Below are 23,063 nucleotides of genomic sequence, written 5' to 3'. Positions count from 1 at the left end.
TTTTATACAATTGAACTAGTTTTTATTGTGCTTTTCACCAAAATTTCTAAATTACAGCCAAAAATCATTTTTTAAATATAAATGTACACATTTTTTCATGACGATGCCAAAATATATTTTTGATACAATAAAAATATTTATTTTAACCAGTTTAATAAATAAATTTAATCTTATTTTAAAATTAATACAGGGTTTGAAACACTCGAAAAAACTAGAATTTGTGTGCACATAAAATAATAAATCCTCATCTATATTACAGATTTTTTATATAACATCTTCAAATTATGACTAAAAACTTTAGACTTCAATATATAGCTGACTTATTCTTATTTATATATACAATATTATAGCCAATATAAGACCAACGTAAACTGAACATTACATTCACATTTAATTGTAGTCAATACAATTTAGTTATAATATATCAAAGGTGGTATTCATATTATACTTAATATATATATATATATTTATATAACTCACATGCAAGATGTATCTTTGTTTGTCAACATTAATTATAACATAAACAGATTTAGAAAGCCTCTTAATTACATTAAATACAGTCTTGAGATAATAACATAACCTCATTTTCAGCTAATAATATACAGTCGATTTTATCTAATTGCGTTAACATAAATACAACAAATATTTTTGAACGTTTAATTTGAAATTACATTTTTAAATATTTTATTAAACAATTTTATGGATATTTTATGATTACAAGTTAAATAAAACTGGCATTGCCTAATTATATATAGTCTTTGAATGCAAAGGGATATTCAAATATTTTTAGGAACGATAGAATATCAATTTTTTAAAAACATAAATATCCCACATAGCATTGAATTACTAAATCAACATTTATTTTATATGATTTGTAACAAAAATGTATCTTTTTTCAACTTTAGTTATAATTGATTTAGTCAATTACTATAATGAATATGTACGTTCATAAAAATCTATTATTTTTATAAGAAAAATATGATTGCAGAACATATATTAATTCCTAGATTGGTTCACATAATTGTAGACTCGAGGAAAATTTTAAAATCTACAACTATAAAAGCAAAGCCAAAAATATACTAGTGAGAACTTGAAGTCAGTGTTTTAGTTAAAAATAGCATACGTATGAATAAGTTAATTGGTTAACGCAACCGCAATGGGATTTAAAAAGGCGATGACTGGACATCGTCTCTTCTTTCTCATGTTACCATATACGAGCTTTCCTTTGAATTAAGTAAAGCTGGAGAGCCAAGCCACGACTGTATGCGCTGCATGTGAATCTCGACGCAATTTTGAAAAACTACCTGATCGGAAGATTGCAGCTTCATCTTAATTTGATGCATCGTACCTTGCAAAACCTTCAGTTCGTAAGCATTCTGCTGCGAATCTGATAGACTTTTAACTTGCAATAATAGCGCAGTTAAATCGACAATAAGATCAAGATGCTTTTCGCTAATCAATGATTTAGTATTGTGTTTGTGAACCAGGGCCGAAGCTTCCGACCGACATTTCTCCCTTAAGAGCGAAGGTGCCAGCATTGCGGCCATGCATAAGCCGGGGGCTATTTCATGACAGTAATCCTGAACTTTGTTCAAATAATCTTGAAGATCCAAGTTCATCTTTTCCAAATCAATAACCACTGAAGCATACTTTCTTTCAAAATCGTCCGGCATTCTTTCACCAAAGCTCTTCCTGCGTTCGGCTTCACAGTTGAACTCGCGCAATTTTTGTATCTTAGCTTTCTTGGCATGGAGTATTTTCGTTATTCTCACAATGGGTTCTAAAAATTTTGCTGGATAGCAACCTATCATCGAATCTTCGAATAGTATCGTGTTCGTACTAGATGCCAAAATCGGGTCGTAATAAGGTTTTTCCACCGCTGGAGCCGTAAATCCGGTGTTATGATACAGCGACATCAAACCTTGGACTGCATGCTTGGGCCTACTCTTCTTGGCCGACACGGATAGATTGATCGTATCGGGCGGCTCGTTGGATAATACTTCATAATCGGGAACGGAGTGCGTGCCTAATCCGGGTCGCTCGAAAGTGATCCTATATGTGTTATTAGAAGTATCGACTCCATCGATTGTACCTGTATAAATTCCGTCTTGGGGATGTCTCAATCTAGCTGTTACCTTGGTGCCGATAACGAGCTGCATGGGGATTTCGTTAGGCAAATCTTTCCATGATATGTTGGAAGTTGATTTCCGCTGCTGAATTTGCCGGATTCTATATCGCTTCTTTTCTAAATCTGAACGTTCTTCGTTGAAGAACGCCTGAGAGCATCGCCTAGGTTTGCCCATGATTCTTCTAATCTTGGTCCATTGTACTTGCGTTAAATTTCTATCGGTCAACTTCGGGAACGACTCTCTCAAGCAAATCCTGAAATCATTCTCCCCTGTCAACAGTACCTTGTCAATATTACTGTAAAAATGCTCACAACAAACCCATCGGTGAGCTTTTGGTAACTTTAATAGATTTCTCAATCGCATTCCAATCCTCTGTCCAGTTGTTCTATCGGGCGAAGTGCTTCTGCTTGATTCCATTCTTTCAATGCGAGGCGATTTCATAGGATTTTTCATTTTTTTTGAGATGGGGGTGAGTAATTTGCTCGGAGATTTGACTGGTGTCATTTTAGGACCTCTCTTTGGAGAGGAACGAGGCGGAGGTGCATTTACGATATTGTCATCGAAGAAGAGTTTGTTCTTCTTTCTTATCCTGGCCGGCATACCTCGTGCGTTGAGTTTCTGAAGGGCTTGCGGGGGGGACGGTCGCGGCGGAGGAACAGTACCGACAGGGCAGAGGCCGAGGGCAGTGGCCCAAAACTGAGGCGTACTATCATTGTCGTCTTGTTCTTCGGGCTCGCGTTTTACTTCAGTTACAGTTCGCTTAGGGGAATTGTCGTCGTTTTTGTTCCTGGAGTTTTCTGAAACGAGAATGGAAACATTATAATTTTAACTAGAAAGCAGGCATTCAAATACCTTCGTTAACTTCAAAGCAAAATACGTTTCTGTAGTGCAAATACATTATTTATGTGCTCTGCAACCTTTTTTAACCACAGCACCCAAAAATATGTTAAAAAATGTTAGAAATTGGATTATTAAATTGGAAATGATAATTAACCACTCGGATGCTAAACAATGATATATCATTCGTTATATAAAATAAATGCTTACAAAGATTGATGTAATGGTGCTCGAAAAAATAATTTATTTGTGAACTGTTAATATGATAATGGAATGGAAACTTTTGAATGAATTTAATTATTATAATGCATAGGAAGAACCGATGGATACATGAAAAATAACTTTTAAATCACCATAGCATCCAAAGGGTAGTTATTTGAGTTGTTATTGTATATGCTGGTTTTTAGGTGTTCCAGCTTTTTGGCTTTGTTGACGTAGACGCGATTCTTTAGCGTAACCTCACAAAAAATATCTAACGGCGTTAAATCGCATGATCTTGGCAGTCAGTTAATGTCACCAAAATATGAACTAATGCGACCTGAGAACTTTCCACGCAAAACATCCAACGCTGCACCCGATGTGTGGCAAGTTGTGCCGTCTTGATGGAACCATGTGTCTTCTACATCAATATTTTCTATTTCGTGACAAAAATAATCGGTTATCTTGCACATATAGCGCTCACCGTTGACTGTTACAGTCCGACCTTCGTGTTAAAAAAAAGTAAGGCCCGATGACGCTGCCTGACAACAATGGACACAAGTCACTTTTTGGGCATGTAATGGTCTATCGTGAACCATATGAGGATTTTCCTCACCCTATATGCGGCAATTTTGCTTATAAGCATACTCAGAGAGGTGGAAATGTACCTTATCAGATAAGATTTTTTCTGATGAGGTATATTTCCATAAGAAGGGAGTCATAAAAAAAGGCCAAAAACTGCCAACGCCGACGAAGCAACAATTTTGGGTCTTCGGCCACTTTTACTTACAGTAGCTGGACGGGCGCCACGATGATGCACAGGCCTATACCCAATGCTTCCAGTCTCTTCAAAAATTTTTTACTACGTTGTAATTATTCGCACAGTATGACAATGAAATTGATCATAATCTTCACGTAAATTTCGATACAGTTTGTACAGAATTGTTATTTTTGTAGAACAATTGAAAAATTTTAACGCATTGAGTGGTGGTTAAACGATCCATTTATTAATGAGTTGTTGCAAGCTAATATTTGACACTGAACACGCATGATTATTGACAACTGTCTGATTTACAGTACCGCCAACAAAGGAAACTCAAATTGGATCGTCCTGTATTATACAAATACTTTAATACCACATCCGTCAAAAATAAATTAAATTATTTTTTTAGTATTTTAGAATTCTAAAATGATGCTTTTTCAGATTTTGTGCAAAGCCAATATGAGAAATAAGTTATAATAATAATAAGTAAAAAATCTAATTTGAGGTTGAAAATCACTTGAATTTTATAACCTACTAGATTTAATGAATTGATTGCACGAATATGATTGATGTTCGAAATGACACGTATAAATGTTAACGATTCATTCATTGTATGTACAATTGATCTTATAAAAAGGGCTTCGAACCGAAGCTGAACTGAAAAAATATCGGTAAAATGCAGGCTGTGCAACATTTGAAAAATATTTGGAACAAATTACAATTTTTAAAGAAATCAATTTCAATCACGGATAAACAAGCACAATCATCTAGTTTCTAGTGAAACATCCGATGAAAAGTCGACATTTTAGAGCATTTTTTAAGAAGTAAAGAATTGGCAATAGAGACACAGATTTCCTATTTCTACAGATGTGGATATTGAATAACTTTAACCATGTACAAAGCTTAGACACAAAGAAAACATATTTTAGAATTTTGGGAGGAAAATAAAAATATATTTCCTCATTAATACAAAATTGCAATGGTGGTTTTTAGGAGCTTCAGCAACACAAGTTGTATTGAAAGGGCTTTCTTTGGCTTAAAGTTTATTTTGCGAGACAATAGAAATATTTTAAATGAAAATACAATGGAGAAAATTTTCATATTTTTAAATTATAAATAAATAAACCCAAGAATCCTGTATACTTCAACTGTGAATATACAAATTTACTTTGTTTGCATATGTTTCGTTGAATAAATTATATTGTTATATTAATATTGTATTATTGTATCAATTAATATAGTTTGCTTATAAGCAATAGAAGAAATATAATGTTTTAAAATATGGTAGACAATTAATTTTTTACATGAATAAAAACATTTAAAAAATAATCACCACTTGGAGCTGTAAAAATCAATATTAATTCCGAAATAAAAATAACGGATAATAAAAATTAGAAAGATTTTATATAATAAAAAAGTTTCTTTTTGACAATACTAGATAGGCGGTGAGTGTTGATAATACATATATTGATTAACAAAATTTCAATGTGTGCAAATATTAGTGTTATCTAAAATATAATAATTAGAAAATGATTTTGTAACTAATGAGTATAAGAACTTTTAAATTACCGCTCGCGTACCGAGACCTCGAAAATGGGACTGTGAATCAGTATGGGGTACAAAGTAACCTCAAATTAAAATTGAGTATCAATGAACTAAAAGTTAATATAATAGTGAAATTGATTTAGATTTTCATTTTGAGTATGTTTAAAATGCATTTAAATGTAAATAGCTTTCCCCGAGCAAACTCTCGGAGGAAGCAGCAGTAGCAAACTGTCGTGGTCTTATGCATCGTCCAGTACGTGGCGATTAGTCAGCGAGTGTTTGATAAGTTACCACTCAAAATAATACAATAGCGAAACATAAATTAATACAAAGTTATTTATAATCTAAAAACGTTGATACCATTATTATTTGTTAAGATATTTTAATTTTTTTCGCGTTCCATTCATTGGGATATCTGTATAGATTACAAATATTTAACAAATAACAAGTATTTTGAACTAGAAATGTACCCCGCTTAGTCGCTATAAAATATCGCGAGTGAACTATTTTACTTTGTCCTGCACTATAGTCATCACAGTGGTTTGATAAAGGTTTATTTACATATAAATACATGAAATTTTCATTTAAAATATAGACGACGTAAGTCGGGGGATAACATAAGAGTATATAATTTAAACTATAACCCGGACATTGGTAGACAATTGTTGTTCTCAAAATTGTACCTGCTGATATAAGCGACCGATAACCTCCAATGAAAATAACATTAAACGAGCTGGAGGGTGTCACCTAGGCGTGACTGAGAATTAACAGAATCCTAATGTTAGTAAGGAGGTTTGAGGAAACGATGAAACGATAAAACGATAGACAGATGACATATCCTACAGGCAGTCAAGACTCACTCAGACTATAGAGCATAAGAGGATGTGACAATCGAGAAAAATTGATTATGCTAGACTAATGTATAACGCTGTAAAATAGTGCATCGTTTGATAGAAACTGACGGGTCCGCCATTTGTCGGCCGTTCAAACGCAATTTGAATTTTTTCAAATTTCAAACGCGAATACCGCAGACCGAGACGCGCGGCAGTGGTATATATGGGCGTTAAGCGAAAAGGAGGACTCTGTTGAAGGCGAAGGACGCGATTGGGGTTGCGGGGGCGCGACCCCGGAGCGGGCGGGTGGTTTAAAAGTTAAAAACAATTCTTACGGCGGCTCCTGTCCGCCATGTTGGCGGTGAAGAGATTAGCGATGGATTTTGACGTTTCGAAGACTGGGGCTCCAGGGAGACGAGAAGAACGAGTGCTTGTAAAAAATCGGGTCGAGGGCGCAGCCGCGGGGGCCGCTGCCAGCGGAGCTCGTTCAAAATGGGTGCCAACCTAAGCGCGCGACCATAGACACTTAACAGCGGCGATAACGCTCATAATCATCGTGCCTTTTCGCCAGGCGACTAACATCTTTTCTTATGAATGGGCAAATTTAAACCAAAATAAAATCTAATTTAAAAATTATTAACAATATTTATTACCAATAATATACTGATTTATAAAACGTTATATTTATTTATAACAGCAATATAAGGGATATTACTAAGGTTAATAATAAAATATTGTTTATTTAAATCTATAACAAACAATATGAGTATTTTAAAGATGCTCATCTAGACTACTTATTTTTCTAATTTTACTTAACGTATGCTTTACGTAAAATATTTTTCTTACAAATATACTAACTACATAAAAATACGATAACTAAAATATATACATATTTTAGTATTTTTTATTTTAAAAATGTGTTTTAAATTCATAAGAGACTAAATTGCATAAACCATGTATAAACTATAAAATTGCTTAACTCACCTAATAATACAGAGCGGGAAATATTAGTGAGCTCAAAACGCGACATAAGTAAGCGCTAATTTAAAATTATTTTAATTACTTTATTATTTAGTTACTAATATTACTTTTTTTTTTATATATATTAACCAGCAATGTATAAACGAAAACATGAGCATAATAAATTTATCAGGCATACGATTAAATTTTTTTGTTTTTTGGTTGTAACTTATTTTATTATGTATATTAGCGTTTTAAAAAATAAGTGAAAATAATGAAAGCATTAAAATTTTTTTTTTCTAAAGGTGAAATACTGTAAGAAATTAAAATTGCTACTATTACACCTACACCAAAAAATAATTATAAAAATACAAAAGGGTTGTATATATGATTAATAATTCTAAATATATGTTAAATAAGACAACACAAATAGTTGTAGATATTTATATTATAGAGATGTTTGTTACAATAAAATATTTAGAAAATGTTTTGTTGAACTCACCCTCATTATTTTAATCCCTCACATATTACACCATGGTAAAACATTGTACTGTTTGTTTGTTACAGAGATAGATTTACAATACTGATAAATATAAATATTTAAAATTAAATGTCAATCTATGAATATAGTTCTAAACTCTTTGCCTAAGCTAAAACTATTTTTGTGTAGCTAACTAAGCTAAAACTATTTTCCTTTATCAATCTCTTTGCGCTTCTTCCCCCATTATGAATGTATTGTTAAAAAGTATATTAAATGGTATCACTGACTACAAATAATATATAATAATAATAATAAATCGATAGAGTTCGGTTACTTTACTCATACTTTTACTCATATTTACTTATGATGAAGTATTCTAATTATTCTCATTTTGAATTTTGAAAATAAATAATATTTTTTTATTATATAATGTAGTGATATGGCAAACTCAAATGAGTAAATATTAATAGAAATACTTTACTCCAATGTATGTAGCAGTTAACGTTAAAAAATACCCATTTGAAGATATTAGGTATTATATTAAATTCGATGTTATATGTTACACGCGGTATTGGGCTGGAGCGGAGTGTTCATACAATTTGCTTTGTTGCTACAATAGTTACCTAATTCTATTATACCGTATTCGTAATTATCACGCAACGATGTTGAAATGCCGTTTGGTAATTATTTACAATAAATAGCAAAAATAAAATAATAAAAAAATATGTCACAACCAACCAAGTGTTCACCATATCAACACATAGTTTTACTTATACGTATCAAGTTACAGCATTTCACTGTTCAACTTAACTCAAGTGTTTAATCAATACCCCTTAAAATCAGGTTATTTTAGATTTTTATATTCATCTGGCACAGTGTAATTGTAGTGGGAGATTATGTCTAATGTAACAAGCTTTTAGATATATTATGAAATAAGAATGAATCTTTGTTGAGTTGATCTTTCTAAACTTATATTTATATATTTTTTTACGGTAAATATAAGCACATTTGGTGACGATTAAGTATTAAACATCGGTGTCTCGGTAAAACAGCGCAAGACAAAATAGTGCTGACAAAACAGCGCAGCGTTAAAACAGTACAAAATACGGTGCCACGTCGAAACAGCGCATCGCATATATAAAAAATAGAAACACGACAACAGAAATATAAAACAAAAATAATGTATTTAAAAAAATCGTTACAAATGAAATCGTTTACAGGTAGGATTTTTTTAAAATGCATATATGCATTTTCGCTGATCTTTCGGCATTATTTTAATATATAGGGTTTGTAATTAAATTTAATTTGCTGATTCTCGTTATTACTTTTCACGAATGTGTTTATAAAAAACATATTTATATTTTCAATTAAAATAAACTTTATCTACGTTAATAGGTATATCTAAATTAACGTTATGTCTGTTACTAAGAATAATTTATATGGGGGAGGGAGGGTTGTAATAATATTTTGTGATAAAGATAAATATTTTCCCCTCAAATTAATTAGCTGTTTATCATTTTTGTTGTTTTTATAAATGCTATTTAATTCTATACTTTTTATAAGTTTTATTAGTAAGTAATAACGATTATAATTTTAGCGACATATATATGTATCGAAACTTCACAATAAGACTAGCATTATTGTTCATCCGAACTTTCTAATTTATAAATGGTAATGGTCAAATGACCTTTATTGCGTTCGTGTTCAAGGCAGGTATATCTGTCTCCTTCTTTTGCGTATCTCTCATTACCAAGAGTAAAAGAGCGAGCTATACAAAATTCTTGAATTCTTTACGGAAACGATAAGTATGCAGTGATTGTAGAATTCTACAATGGGCCGGTAACGTCAGTAGTCGTGGTGTTTTGGAACGGTGATATATTTAGGAAAAATGGACACAAGATCGTTGATATTGTTCACAATAATTGGTTTTCTAATCGGACATTCGGAAGGTGAGTTATACTTAAAGTGAAATTTCGAACGCAGGTTTGCTGTCTGACTTGGCATATGGGTCTTCTAGAAACAATTGTTAATGTAACAAAGGTGACGAAGTTTCAACATATTTTAGTACTGTTATTTAGGTTCATTTTATTTCTATATAAATTATAAAATAATTAAATAAAAAAATTCTGTTTTTAAACGTCTGTAGATTTTATATTATATTTTTGTAGATTTGTTCATTTGCTCTGATTTTTTGCATATGTAGTAAACAAAATAAACATAATGGACAAGCTTAATATTTATTTCTAGAAGATAATACTTTATGTTTATAACTTCTTAGCCAATATATTTATTTATGAACTTTTATAAAATATTAATTAATCAATTGAAAATCTTAATTTTTAAAATCCTTATTTACAATGTAAAGTTATTTAGTTTGTATAATATTTTATTAATGCAACTTGTTATAAACATGGTAATTCTTTTGTACATATGAATTTTCCTATTTTGTTTATAAAACTACTTTATTGATTTAATTCCCGAACAAAACATATTGCTCAATAACAGCATTCGCAGCCAACGAGGTGTTCACTGTGGAATAATAACTCTACTCCCCAAGACAATTTCTAAAGTGCTTGTTTTATTATGGCGTCCTTAAAATTATACATAAGTGACACATAATATTCACCAGCAACTGTAGTATTTCGTTCTTTAAAGTAAACGGGCAGAATCAATTGAGAATCCCAAAAAAAACGGTGGACTGGAAACTTTTGTACCTTATTACGTATATCCACCCAAATTTCTCTTATTAAGAACTTATTTTTTCTCTCTGTTCTGTAATTTTTGTAATCAATGTTATAAAATACTATTAGTGTTAAATATACATACTGCATAATGGTGGACTATTAGTAGTTTTTTGCACCCATTATCATTATTTCCACCTCTTCTATTTTTTTTACTATTCAATAACATTACTTTAGTTTTGATAGCACTAAATTTTATTTTAACTGAAAATTTATCATATCCAATTAATAATTCAGCACTTATACTTCTTATATACTTTCATCTACATAGTAACACAAACAATAATGGACCCAATAAGGATCCCTCTGGTACTCCAAGACATACCTACTTCATTTTCTATATAATAGTACATATTTTCAATACTTGACCTTTAAATCCATACACATCTAACTTTTTAACAGGCTCTTTCAATCTATTGTTTCAAATGTCTGTTTAAAATATAGAATTATTACATCAATTAATTTATTTTTATCATCCGCTTATTGTCTATTTAATTTCTGTAATAAATTGCATGACTCTCTTGCTGCAGTACTTTTTTCAGATGCCTGATTGAAGTGGTGTCAGTATTCTGTTATTGGTTGCATATCTCATTTCTTCACATTTTCTTACACCGTTCAATGTTGATATTGCTATAACCGTGATACTTTCCGCTTATCTATGTGAATAATTAGTTTTACTAATTATATTATTTTTATTATAAATCTATTTCAACAGTATTTGCTCCTTTTTCTTTTACTTCCAGCTAACTTACTGATTTTCTAATTCCGTTAAATGTTATTTTATAATATTTAATGAATTCACTATTATTATTTATATTATCACACACACTGTATTTATGTATCTTCAGCAAATAGATTATTAATTAAACATATTATAGCATTTATATATCAAATAATTAATATCAATGGTAGTTTAAAACCTTGAGGTACTCTTTGATAAATATGTTTTTCACTGTTTATTTTTTTATTTTCTTTATCTTGTCATTGAAATTTAAGTTTGTATGTTATAACAGATTTTACAGATAGTTTTACAGATTCTATTTTTAGCTCAGATATACTTTCTTCAGTGTTTAGCAGGAACTAAGTAATATAGAATAACCTTAAACGGCCATTGCTCACTGTTTATCTAAAAAGAAATTCAACTAAGAATTCACGAAATCTGCAATAATGTTTCTTTTAAACTTAAGTGTATCAACAATTTTCCCCTTATTCAATATTTTTATACAGCGCTCATGATTCATCAGCTCTTTCATATGAAGATCAACAATTATATGTAGTTTTGATGAATAATAATATTTACAATGATATGTTTATTAAAATCAATCTAATAATTTTCAGGATTGATAAGAAGATGTTTCACATGCCGTTCACGTGGAGATTTGGGAACGTGCAAAGATCCTTTTACACTAAATGGTACGCAGGTTGACCCATCGAAAGGTGTCGGTTCAACGCCTTGTGCGTCTGGATGGTGTGGTAAAATCTTAGAAGGAGGAAACACATACAAAGATGATGGTTTGATTCATAATATCATAATAGCATCATGAATTATATTACTTATATTTAATTATATTTGTAACAATTTTTAGATTATGGAATTGCAACACAACGCATGTGCTTGCAACGAAGTCCTTCTGACAACGAAGAGAGGTGTGCCTATACAGTTTATAATTACAAAAAGGTTTACATGTGTTTCTGCATAGGAGATTTGTGCAATGACGCTAATAATCTCTTTGTTAACAAATATTTATTGGCTGTCTTTTTAGTCACTTTAAAGATGCTATACTAGATTATTCATACTACAAATATACTTGTGAGACAGAAACAGTTTTACAATACGATTTTATATTATTGTGATTATTAACTAATAACATTTTACTGAATATTTCATTAAAATTCAATATACTGAACAAATTATTCTATATCGTATAATATGCACTGAATACTCGTACTTATTTTTATTATTGTATTTATATTATTTATTTATAAAAAAATGATATCTAATATATTTATGAAGATTCTTTGTTGAATTTTATAAATCAGTATAACAAATCAAATAAATAAGTATTAAACTGTAAGATTAATTATAAGTAAGTTTATAAAGAATCTTATAGTTTAAAAATATACGGTTAGATACTTGGAATAATTAATTGTTTTTAGCACATAAATATTTGAATTATTAAAAATAAAGAAAAAGTATTTATTTATATATTTGTATCCAAATAAAGTATTTGTCTGATATTTATAGTATAATAAACCAGGAAATAATAGTAATTAAAAGTATACAATTTTTTATATACAAAAATAATATATGTAGTTATATTTCTTGGTGTAATTATATTTATTTATATTAATTTAAATTTGTGATGTAAATTATAAAATGAATAAAAACAATACTATCAATTGCTTTGTATTTATTAGTTATTATACAATTTTGAGACATACATATGTATATATGATAAAATATGTATATAATCACACTGCAATAATACAAAATAATACATGTTCAACTCATTATTAAAAGTAAATTATACAGTGTCTGCAGTAAATGTATTATATTATAGAAAGCGATACAAATTATTTATGTTTGTTTATTCGGAATTCTGAATATTTTTAATATTTCATAAAACACCTTCAATTTCATTATTACATATAAAATTATTTTAGATAATAGAAGAAACTAACTTTATTATGGCATTATTATACATTCAAAGATGTATTATTAATGTTTGTTTGTATTGATATTTTTTTATATTAAAATATTTATGGCATTATACTTACGTATAATGGTTAAAATACAAACATTAAAATTATTACATGTACTTATAATAAAGATATTTTTATAAATGACTAATATTTCATTTTCAAATAATAAAAATTGCAGTCGTTTTATCATTGTGAAATTGACTGTTAAAATTGAACTGTAAAGTTAAATTAAAATATATTTCCAATGAGTATTTCATCAGTTTTAACGTTAACATAATCGCGACGTATAGTATGTTACTTCTATCTAATACTATTAATTAAAATTAAAATTATTTTTGATTTCATTAAATGGCAAGAGTTAATCAAATCAAATAATGCATACCTTAATAAAGTGAAATAAATAATCAATCAGAATTCACACCATGCTTGTATATGTACATTTATATAACTAATTATATGATATAGGAATTTTAAGTTTATAAATTATAATCAAAAGCCTATTATATCCTGTACCATGGAGATGTTCTTCGTATGCTTCCTAAGCGATTGGCATGCAGTCCGTTTGTTAAACGGTGTTGTTGATTCGCCAACAATGCTCGTTCATGTGGTATTTCATGGTGAAAAAGTTCACCGTGAGCTATAGCTCTTTCGAAGGCTTGAACTGCTTCAATTCCTTGCAACAGGTAAGGATCTGAAAAATTAAAAATAATATTAATAAAAACAAATTGAACAGAAAATTGCCAATGTATGAATAACAACTTAAAGGCAACCCAAACTATCAAAAATAATGAAAGATTTAATAATAACTGTATATACCGAGTAATATAATAACTATATATAAAAATATACTGAGTAAACATCAATATTAACCAAAATTATCAGTATAAATATCGTATTGTGGATATTTATTGTGCTGGTGAGCTGGTTGATGGTTCGGTATTCCAGGTGAAGCTAGTAAACCTTCAGGCCACAGTGACTCTGCATCAGGCGAATCTACTTTATACGGAGAAGGTGGTAAAGCAGGTATTTTGTATGAGTCGGCATTGCCTGAAAACATTAGCATCAATCACATTTATAAATTGATATTTAATTAACATTTTAAATGCATCTTTACCATAAGAGTTGAACGTTGAACCATGGTGTTGTATAGAAATCGAATTACCGCTTGTGAAGCTTGGAAATGTAGGGAAGGGTATAAGAGGTCTTTCACTTTGATAGCCTTGGAATGTGTTGTCTTGTTTGAAACCTAAAGTCGTTTTGTCAGAGAAAAAATGTGTGAAATACATTTATGTTAAAATATGTACATATTTTATAGTACCTTGAAAGCTCCTGAAGCTTCCTTGCCGTTGCTTTTTAAGCGGCTTACTGCCATAGCTGTTGTATAATATCCTTGAATGTCTTGGTTCTATGTCACCGACTCCATGTGAATAACTTGCGGCCGGTGTAACGAAACTGACATGTGAAGTAAATCTAGGTATGTGTGGTACTGCTGATGTGTAGTTTACTGAGAGGATCAACAGGAAAATAGCTGCTATTTGAGATTCTCTGAGATTCCGGTTTTCGTGCAGTATCTGGAAAAACATGTAATTAAATGTTAATTACGTTTTATTTAGTAAAAAGTAATATATGTGTGTTATATCTACAAGTATGTTATTAAGAAAGATTCTTAAGATATATTAGATAAAGTATATATTAAGAGTTGTAGTAATGCTTGTAAAACCATTATAATTGTATATATTAATAGATTAATGAAATTGAAGCAAATTCGATAATAAGAGTGGACTAATTATTAATTTAATCAAATAAAAACTTTGTTAAAAATGCATATACATATTTATGGTAATTTTAATGACGATTCAATCCCTATTTCATTATAAAATAATATATATTATTATATTAATCATGAAGGATACTGGATCGTTTAAGGTCAATGATATCACTTTGTGTTACATATATTAAATGAAAAAATATTAAAAAATCAAACTAATATTATTTATATGTAGAGCGACCAGATGTCCTCATTTGAGAAGAATTGTCTTCAAAAAGTTTGTCCTTCCTTTTCCTCCCTTTGTCCTTCTCGTACAAAAATTTCGGAGTTGACCATAATTTTAGTGTCCTTTGATACTTTCAAAATCTGGTCATCTTATTATTTGACAAGTGTGTTATTGTATACAAGTATGTGATTTTATGTTTTAAAAGCAGCAAAATTACTTTTATCGCTACAGTCCTACGGAATTTGTATTATGTTACAGCTAAAGTGTTGAATTTAGATAAAGTATATAAGGAGTAGACAAAGTATGCACTATGAGTTTTAGTTAAAGGTTACAATACAACTTTTTTTGTTTATTTTTCATTAGATAATGTATGCTTTAACTAGTGAGTGTGTGAACTCTCCGACGTGAGCTAATTACATCGTCAAGGAACAAGACATGGCAGACGAGCGCTAATGACAAATAACCTAATGGAAAAAAATTAATCGTAGAGCCAGTAATATTAAAAAAATAGCATTGGACAGATTAGGTGCGAGCAAGCGGCAGCGAGCGGGCGCTGGTCAGAACAATCAACACTCAAGGAATAGATAAATTGGCAACAATATTTACTTTCCATAAATGGTTTAAAATATCTATTACATAAATGAATTATTTAATTTTGTATACTCTGACTAGTACTAAACAATGAGAGCATACAATAAATATTTACATTGTTAATACATTTTCTTGTATATACTATAACTGAAGAGATTTGACAGTGTATACATTGCCTAGGTAATGTATGCATTTTCGAAATTCACACTGGCTGTAACATATATAGCAATTATGTGAGGTTCATAATCGACACTGAGTTAAGGCCAATATTGTAACAAACTTATATGTGTTTATGCATATAAGTGTTCTCTGTACCTATCCGGGTGGTGGCCACAAAGCATATAGGTCGACTGAACGACTAGCAAACGACTGATCTAGTAAATGTGATATCAATAACGTTTATACGGTGCATCTTATATATTAATGTATTAATAATAATTATTAATAGATAAAGTACCGTTAGTCACTGAAAACTAAAACTTTTGAAGAACTATTTATTTTTATTCAGCTATTTTTTTATTTCGAGCTCCATGATAAAACATGTTTAAGAAGCACTTCTCTTTGTAATATTAGACAAAATATTTGTCTGAAGTTGGTATTAAAGGATTACTCATAAATAAGTTTACAAATTTAATTCAATTTAGTTATTGCTGTAGAAGTAGTGAAATCTAATATGTAATGTGTTTGTCCACACTATAACAATCGAATTGTAAATTTATTATGATGATATGATAGATCAGTGGCGTAGCCAGGATTTTGTTAAGGGGGGGTTTGTCAAGAAAAAAGGCAAGATAATTTTTGTAATTTATTTTTAATTACATAAAATCACTGGCTGCGCTCCGCCAAGGCAGGATTCAGACCCCCTGGACACCCCCCTTTGCTATGCTACTGTGATAGATTGATAAATACTATGAAACACGAGCGAGTAACTTTTATTACAGAAAAGACCTCGACGAACGGTAAATTATGAAAAGTCGCAATAATACTAATCCAATGGAATTCGACGTTCTATATTTAATTATGAGCTCCTTTCATTGACAAGGAAGAAGCATTAGTAAATCATAATCCGTGACTGAAATGCTCATTCACAAACACTAATTACAATAAGGCATTAAAACCTTGAAAATAGGCTTTTACTTAACGAGCACATGCCCGAAATTAATCGAAAGTGATTAATCACCGTAAAAAATGAAAATTCACCAAAGTTCCAAAGACACGATTCTCTCGAGCACGACATTTTGGGTGCTCGTTTCATTGTTGTAGTATTTTTCTCTTTTTTATCTGGTGGTCTAATAAGGCGCTTAGAAACAATTAGGCGATTATATTTTCGCAATGGGTTCCTCAGATTTAAGATTTTGAAATACATGTATTAAAAGTACTTATGTGTTTGTGAGATGGCCGGGTTACGTTTTACGTGAAGCGAGTGAGTAAATTACGCACGACGAACGTACAATGACGTAGATGAGAAATTGTCGACGAAATTAGCGTTATATAAAACGTAAATTGAAGTCGTCAAACGAATGATTAAATTCTTTTAGTATTACAAATTTCTCATTATATATCATTGCAAACATGTTGTATAATCAATTATTAATTAATATTAAAGTTTAATATTACATGATATATCATATTTTTTATGTAATATCATAAAATATACACAATATATATTTTTAGATGAGTACATTCTTCTTGTTTTTACACAAAAAACTCCTAGTCACTTAAAAAACATGTTTTATTTAAAAACGATGTATTAAATACAAGTTATTAGTTTATTCAGATTAATAATTACATCTTTAATCATTTTTAAATTAAATTATGTTTTACTTTTATGTCATATTACAGTAAAAATAACAAATTTTAACTAAGCACAAGTTTTGTGTAAATAATATGTTATTCAAAATTTGTAAAGAAAGGTAATAATCAAATTAAAATAAATACTGCTAAATAATGTTAGTTACAATAAACCGAAAAAATGTATAAATTAAACTACATTAATAAATACTAAAAACGTGTTATAACCGTATATAGTATAGTTATAGTAATTAAAAAATAGGTACCGAGTTTTAAAATCAGCGTTTAATCTACATATTATTTGATGTAATCTTTGATATGACAAGAGTCACGTTTGAGTACATTTTTTTAACAAAATAAACAAGGATCAACAAGTTCTTAAAGGAAACATAGTTGTGTAGAGCTTAGAGTAGTAATTAGCTGGCCACACACGGGCGGATCATTAAAGAGTATATTCTGCAATGTTGGACAAAGAGGCATCTAATAATAATGACAATATATAAAATTACAATAATTCTCTTAAAAGTTGACGCGCTCCCATAACAAACTCAAGCATATTTAAGAATTTAACTATCAAATTTTAACTTGCATTTAAAAATTATTCCCACATCTTTAAAATTTACGAATTTGAATAAAATGTGGTTACCCATAGATACCACTTGTCCTTGATGCAATAATATATACAAGGTGTCCTTGACATTAAAAATGTCATTTTCCAATGTTCAAAGACAGTCGATTATCGCGTGATCAATAACTAACTGAATTAATATCTAATATGCATGTATTTGTTAGAATTCAGAGCTATTAGCTAATATTAAAAAGAAATTTCGTTTCTAAATTCTTAGCAAAAATAAAGCAATACACCTGAATACAAAACAGGATTTAAATATATCTATGTTTTAATTGATTAATTTAATTTAATTGATTATTATATGTATTTTACATAAAAATGTTAAATCGCTTTGCATACTCTCACTTGTTGGCTTTATCTGCAATCTAAAACTTACCAATTTACAAAATCTCGTTCGTGCGTTTATTATTTAAATGCACGCGTGAACAATTCACTTTTTTGCCGCTATTTAAAGCCTTTCTTTAATGTTATCTCACACTTTCGAGTGAATTATTATATTGAAACGTAAACGATAAGACGTGATTTATGCTTTGCTGTCCCCGGGTCTCATTTTTCCTATACCGCCTCGTAAAAATTATCGTAAAATCGAATCGAAGTTTTAGGAATTTATTGGGTGCGATATGTCGACGCCTAGAGTCATTCGTTTTATAAAAACTCTATTGTTTAATCATAGTTAGATATTTTCATCATTGCATAAGGGTCATAACCCAAATAAAAAAGAATCGTTCATATCAATAGCGGTCTATGTTAAAATGAAGGTTAAATGATTATTTAATAAGCATCGTTTATGACATTGCAATAAAAAGTAATTTTTATTTACTATGGTGTACTATTGATTATCCGGGTGCGGATAATATATTCATATTTATTAATTCATTTCAATTATTTTTAAGGAAAATGAAACAGACGGTGTAGTAAAGTAAGAGAATTAAAATAAAAATATCGTCCTGTTAATTATTATAATCGAAAAGGAGCATGGATGGATAGAGACATCTTCGAAGATTGGTTCAAAAGCAAATTGGTTTCTGAAGTGAATAAAAAGTGAAGGATTGTCACAGAAAGCAGTATTGCAAGTAGATAATTCTTGTTCTCATGCAAATGAAAGCATATTGAATTTTTCATACCGCCTAATATTACATCCATGGACCAAGGCTTATTATTATTAATGAAACAGCTTTACTGTTCTGCTGTTCTCAAAACTCTTACTAAGGAAAGAGATGGCATGGAATATCTATTTATTTATATTGTTAATAAAAAAATAATAAATATTTTGTGTTTATCTCCAGCTACTAGTGTCTCAGAATTATAGAAGCATTTAGATATAGACCAGATGTAATTCAGATGATAGAGATTAGGTGTTAAAATTTGTCTTTATAAAATAGGTAGTATATATAAAACTCAATGAATGAATAATTATATTTTTTGTAAAATATTCTGTAAGGTACAGGCACATTTTGTATATATAATATTGTTCGTACATTAAATACATATTTTTTAATAATTTATATTTATTTAAATCAACACGATAAAAAATATTTATTTAAGGTCTGAAAAACATGTGAGTAAATAATTTATTTATTGTGAATAATAATTTTTCATCTCAGTTCTCGGAAGTCAAGAATTTACGTCAAAAGTGAAATAATTGTTGCAGTTTCTACTGCCATATATATATATAATTTCGGTTTTATACACGAATCTAATTTTTTTGGTTGTATTGATCTAATTCTCTTTAACAAAGCGTGAAAGATAAAATGCATTTTAGTGAAAATAACAGCATATACCCAAATTGAATGCCCATAGTTGTCTCAAAGTATGTAGCTGTGAAGTATGTTGAATTCAATATGTTGGAAACCACACATAGTGTAATATAGAATACAATAATTTAAATACATTCAAAAACAACATTTATACAGATAATAAATATCGATGTTATGAATCTAAAAAACACTATATAAAAAAAGTTGTTATGTAACATAGATCAATATCGATTTCAACGACATAATAATGATGATAATAACGAATATTACAGTTATATCCATCGAATCAATTAAATAACAGATTCATTGTGCGGCAACCTTTTTCTCTTTAAAACAATGAATATATGTTATATAAAATAATGTACCAAATACAAAGGAGAAAAAGCAAAACGCTTACGTAAGAAGCAATTTGTGAACACGCATTTTTTTAATAAAATTTCTTTTGTAATTCGATATAAACACTAGTGGCAAGAGTGAGATATTATTGCATCGCAATAATTTGAGCGTACATTGATGACAACTTTCATCTCGACACCTATTGAAGTAGCAATTTAAAAGTCATCAATCAGAAGCGTCGAGATTCAACAAATTAACTTAACACAAAAGCAGGTTATCTTGTCAGTTTTATTTTTTATAATACTATTTCATATTATTGACTGCTTCTTTCGTAACTGTAAATATTTGAAATGCAATAATTCTGTTGTAAATCGGATATTTTTATAATTGGCTCTAGTTTTTTTTCATGTATAGTATTTTTATTATATAATTACATCTTAAAATTCAGCATTGCGACTGAAAATTTGTATTAATCCTAACACAATAGAAAATAACAGCAACCTTGCGACACTAGATCGTCTCGATTATGTATCTCAGGAACATTTGATAACAATGCCTAGTCATGGAAAATCTCAGACATTATGTCACTTCCCCAAAAATAATGACTCTGCTTTATTCCAAAAAATCTATGTTTTCAAGATTACTTCCCATTACGTGCAATTTTAAGATAAGAATCGTGACCATATTCGATCGATCTGATTGTGCAATAACGTTCTCTTTACTGTTATTATTTATATTTATTTAAATAAATATGTATATATAAAATAAATATATTTAGAAACAAATATACGAATCTAATTTCGTTATTTGTTGTTTAAAATCATTTTATAATTCATACGATCCAAATAGGGTGCCAATCGTGACTAAAGGATCTGATTTGAAAAGGAATATTGGTTTGAATCTACTTCCACTGAATGTGTTGCAAAATCTAGCCATTAAAATATAAACCTCTTGAGTGAATGCAATCGCAAATCGATGTTTATTGGATCACATGTTTGAGTTTAGTGATGAAATTGATTATAGTTCCACAAGAATGTGCTATATTTTTGTAAATATGCAATTTGCTATTTAAATTAGCTTCTGTATTTACAGAATTACAGATCTATGGCATAACATAGCACCAATATAATTTAAAAGAGTAAAAGGTAAGTATAAAGGTAAATTTACATATCTAATTTTGTTAAAGTTCATCCTCTTTTGTATTTATTTATATATTTAAAAGTGTGAAAGCGACATTATTGACACTCAAAATGGACCTTTACAACAATCTTATTGCATTAAGGTCAACTTGGCTGTTAAAATATAAAATGAGATCTAGGTTTAGGTTACATAATATCTATCCATATCACATAATCCGTTTCATTTAGAACGAATTAGTTATATTGGTTTCCTGTTGCATTCTACATATAACCTGTTGATGAGTATATCTAATAGGAATGAATTTGTTGAAATTTAGAGATATTTGGTGAAAAGTCGAAATATCTTTATTAATCAGCTAATAATATATTATACATAGGATACACTTCAAAACAGAATAACGTCGTGTTATTAACGTTACATGATCATGTGGGAGTTTTAAAAAAATATTTATATCAATAAAAATTTAAGGAAGACATTAAATTTATGAATATATTAAATTAAGCCATTAAATTCTCACTGATCTAATAGCATAAATCATTTTCATTGTTTTATGAATAATTTATAAATAAATTAAAAAACTACATTTTTTTATTTATAAGTGAAGTTAAACGAATATTTATAATTATATGCTATTGTACAAGGTTATTGACGCGTCTGTTTTTTTAGGATGACCTTAGATATAAATATTTGGCATATCCTTTAGGTACGCCTTAATTGTGTACAACTTTTGGTAACGCATGACATCACGTTGATACATTGTCATGGAACAATTATTATGAAACATTTTTTGCACATGGAAAGATTTTATTCTAAAAAAAGAGACCTTGCCTTGGTTGAGATTGGTTTAAATCTCTTTCATTACTCATCCCCTTTGTAACGGCGAAAAGTAAATTATTAATTAACGCCCATTCGTATTTAATTAATCATGTTCGTTGGTGAGATTTTCAGGGATCAATTAAGTATCCTTTTGTTCTGAAAATATCATTAGACCATGCACTAATACGTATGTAATTTATAGTTTAACATTAACCATCTGAACCAGAGAATGATCAAGTTGTAAATTTAATTATGGTCCACTTCATTTTTAATTATTTTTCTCGATTAAGTAACAACAATAAAGGTGTCTGATTTTTAGAACAAGCAATTAGTTATTTTAAAATATTGCTTAACAACGATGTTATAGTTTGTTTTAAGTTGCATCAGCACCCTTCAAGATCGTTATTAATCTTCATTCGGACATGAGCTAAGCCTTGATTTTGCTTGTTACGTGACAGTTAGCGGTATATCAAGTTAGCTAACGAAAGGATATGTATTTTTTTTTAATTCTGGTCGATCGACCACCTATGTAAGTAAAAGAACATCTGAACGATATGTGAGATTGTTGATTGAAATTAGAGTAAGGTCGAGGGATTGTTGTATGTACTATGTGACCAGAGATTGATATCATTTTTTAACATTGTTATACAGATAATTGACCTGCCTTGTTCTCCTTGTTTGGGGCGTAATTTGTCGTGCAGAATCACGACAAAACAAAGCTTTCAAATGGAGTGTTTTTAGTATGTAATATATACTCGTGTGTTTTATAGTTATCGATAACTATCAGTTATAGCTTTGATAGATAAATTAATAGTAT

General features: G+C 29.5%; 3 protein-coding genes across 5 annotated transcripts in view; 1 reads left to right on the top strand and 2 right to left on the bottom strand.

Moving 5' to 3' along the window:
- On the bottom strand, positions 1-6,861 carry LOC148235988 (protein lin-9 homolog). The gene is made up of 2 exons (XM_088184515.1): positions 6,641-6,861; positions 1-2,926 (listed from the first exon to the last, which is right to left on the bottom strand). Exons 1-2 carry the CDS (start codon positions 6,657-6,659, stop codon positions 1,200-1,202), a joined length of 1,746 nt encoding a protein of 581 aa, XP_088040641.1. The 5' UTR covers positions 6,660-6,861; the 3' UTR covers positions 1-1,199.
- Positions 6,862-9,496: 2,635 nt separating this feature from the next.
- rtv (QVR superfamily protein rtv) lies at positions 9,497-12,887 on the top strand. Its single transcript, XM_088184758.1, has 3 exons — positions 9,497-9,695; positions 11,826-11,999; positions 12,074-12,887. Exons 1-3 carry the CDS (start codon positions 9,635-9,637, stop codon positions 12,271-12,273), a joined length of 435 nt encoding a protein of 144 aa, XP_088040884.1. The 5' UTR covers positions 9,497-9,634; the 3' UTR covers positions 12,274-12,887.
- LOC148235986 (uncharacterized) overlaps positions 12,881-23,063 on the bottom strand; it is a 31,531-nt gene continuing 21,348 nt past the window's right edge. Inside the window, exons 2-5 of one of the 3 annotated variants that reach the window (XM_088184756.1) lie at positions 14,509-14,761; positions 14,305-14,436; positions 14,061-14,186; positions 12,881-13,881 (exon numbers count right to left, since the gene is read on the bottom strand). In XM_088184756.1, the coding sequence (XP_088040882.1) occupies positions 13,691-13,881; positions 14,061-14,186; positions 14,305-14,436; positions 14,509-14,761 (702 nt within the window). In that variant the 3' untranslated portion in view covers positions 12,881-13,690. Of the gene's footprint in view, positions 13,882-14,060; positions 14,238-14,304; positions 14,437-14,508; positions 14,762-23,063 lie in introns of all 3 variants that reach the window. The other 2 variants (XM_088184757.1, XM_088184755.1) reach the window with 2 other exon arrangements.

Source organism: Plectrocnemia conspersa, unplaced genomic scaffold (assembly GCF_051122295.1).
Source record: "Plectrocnemia conspersa isolate PC_06_02 unplaced genomic scaffold, ASM5112229v1 ptg000004l, whole genome shotgun sequence".
NCBI classification, from domain to species: domain Eukaryota; kingdom Metazoa; phylum Arthropoda; class Insecta; order Trichoptera; family Polycentropodidae; genus Plectrocnemia; species Plectrocnemia conspersa.
The sequence above is the reverse complement of the archived record's forward strand: the minus strand, read 5'-3'. Positions and strand labels throughout refer to the sequence as shown.

Coding starts and splice junctions, on each gene's coding strand:
- rtv (XM_088184758.1), top strand. CDS start 9,635: ATGGACACAAGATCGTTGATATTGTTCACAATAATTGGTTTTCTAATC. Junction 9,696..11,825: donor TCTAATCGGACATTCGGAAG/GTGAGTTATACT, acceptor AATAATTTTCAG/GATTGATAAGAAGATGTTTC. Junction 12,000..12,073: donor AAACACATACAAAGATGATG/GTTTGATTCATA, acceptor AACAATTTTTAG/ATTATGGAATTGCAACACAA.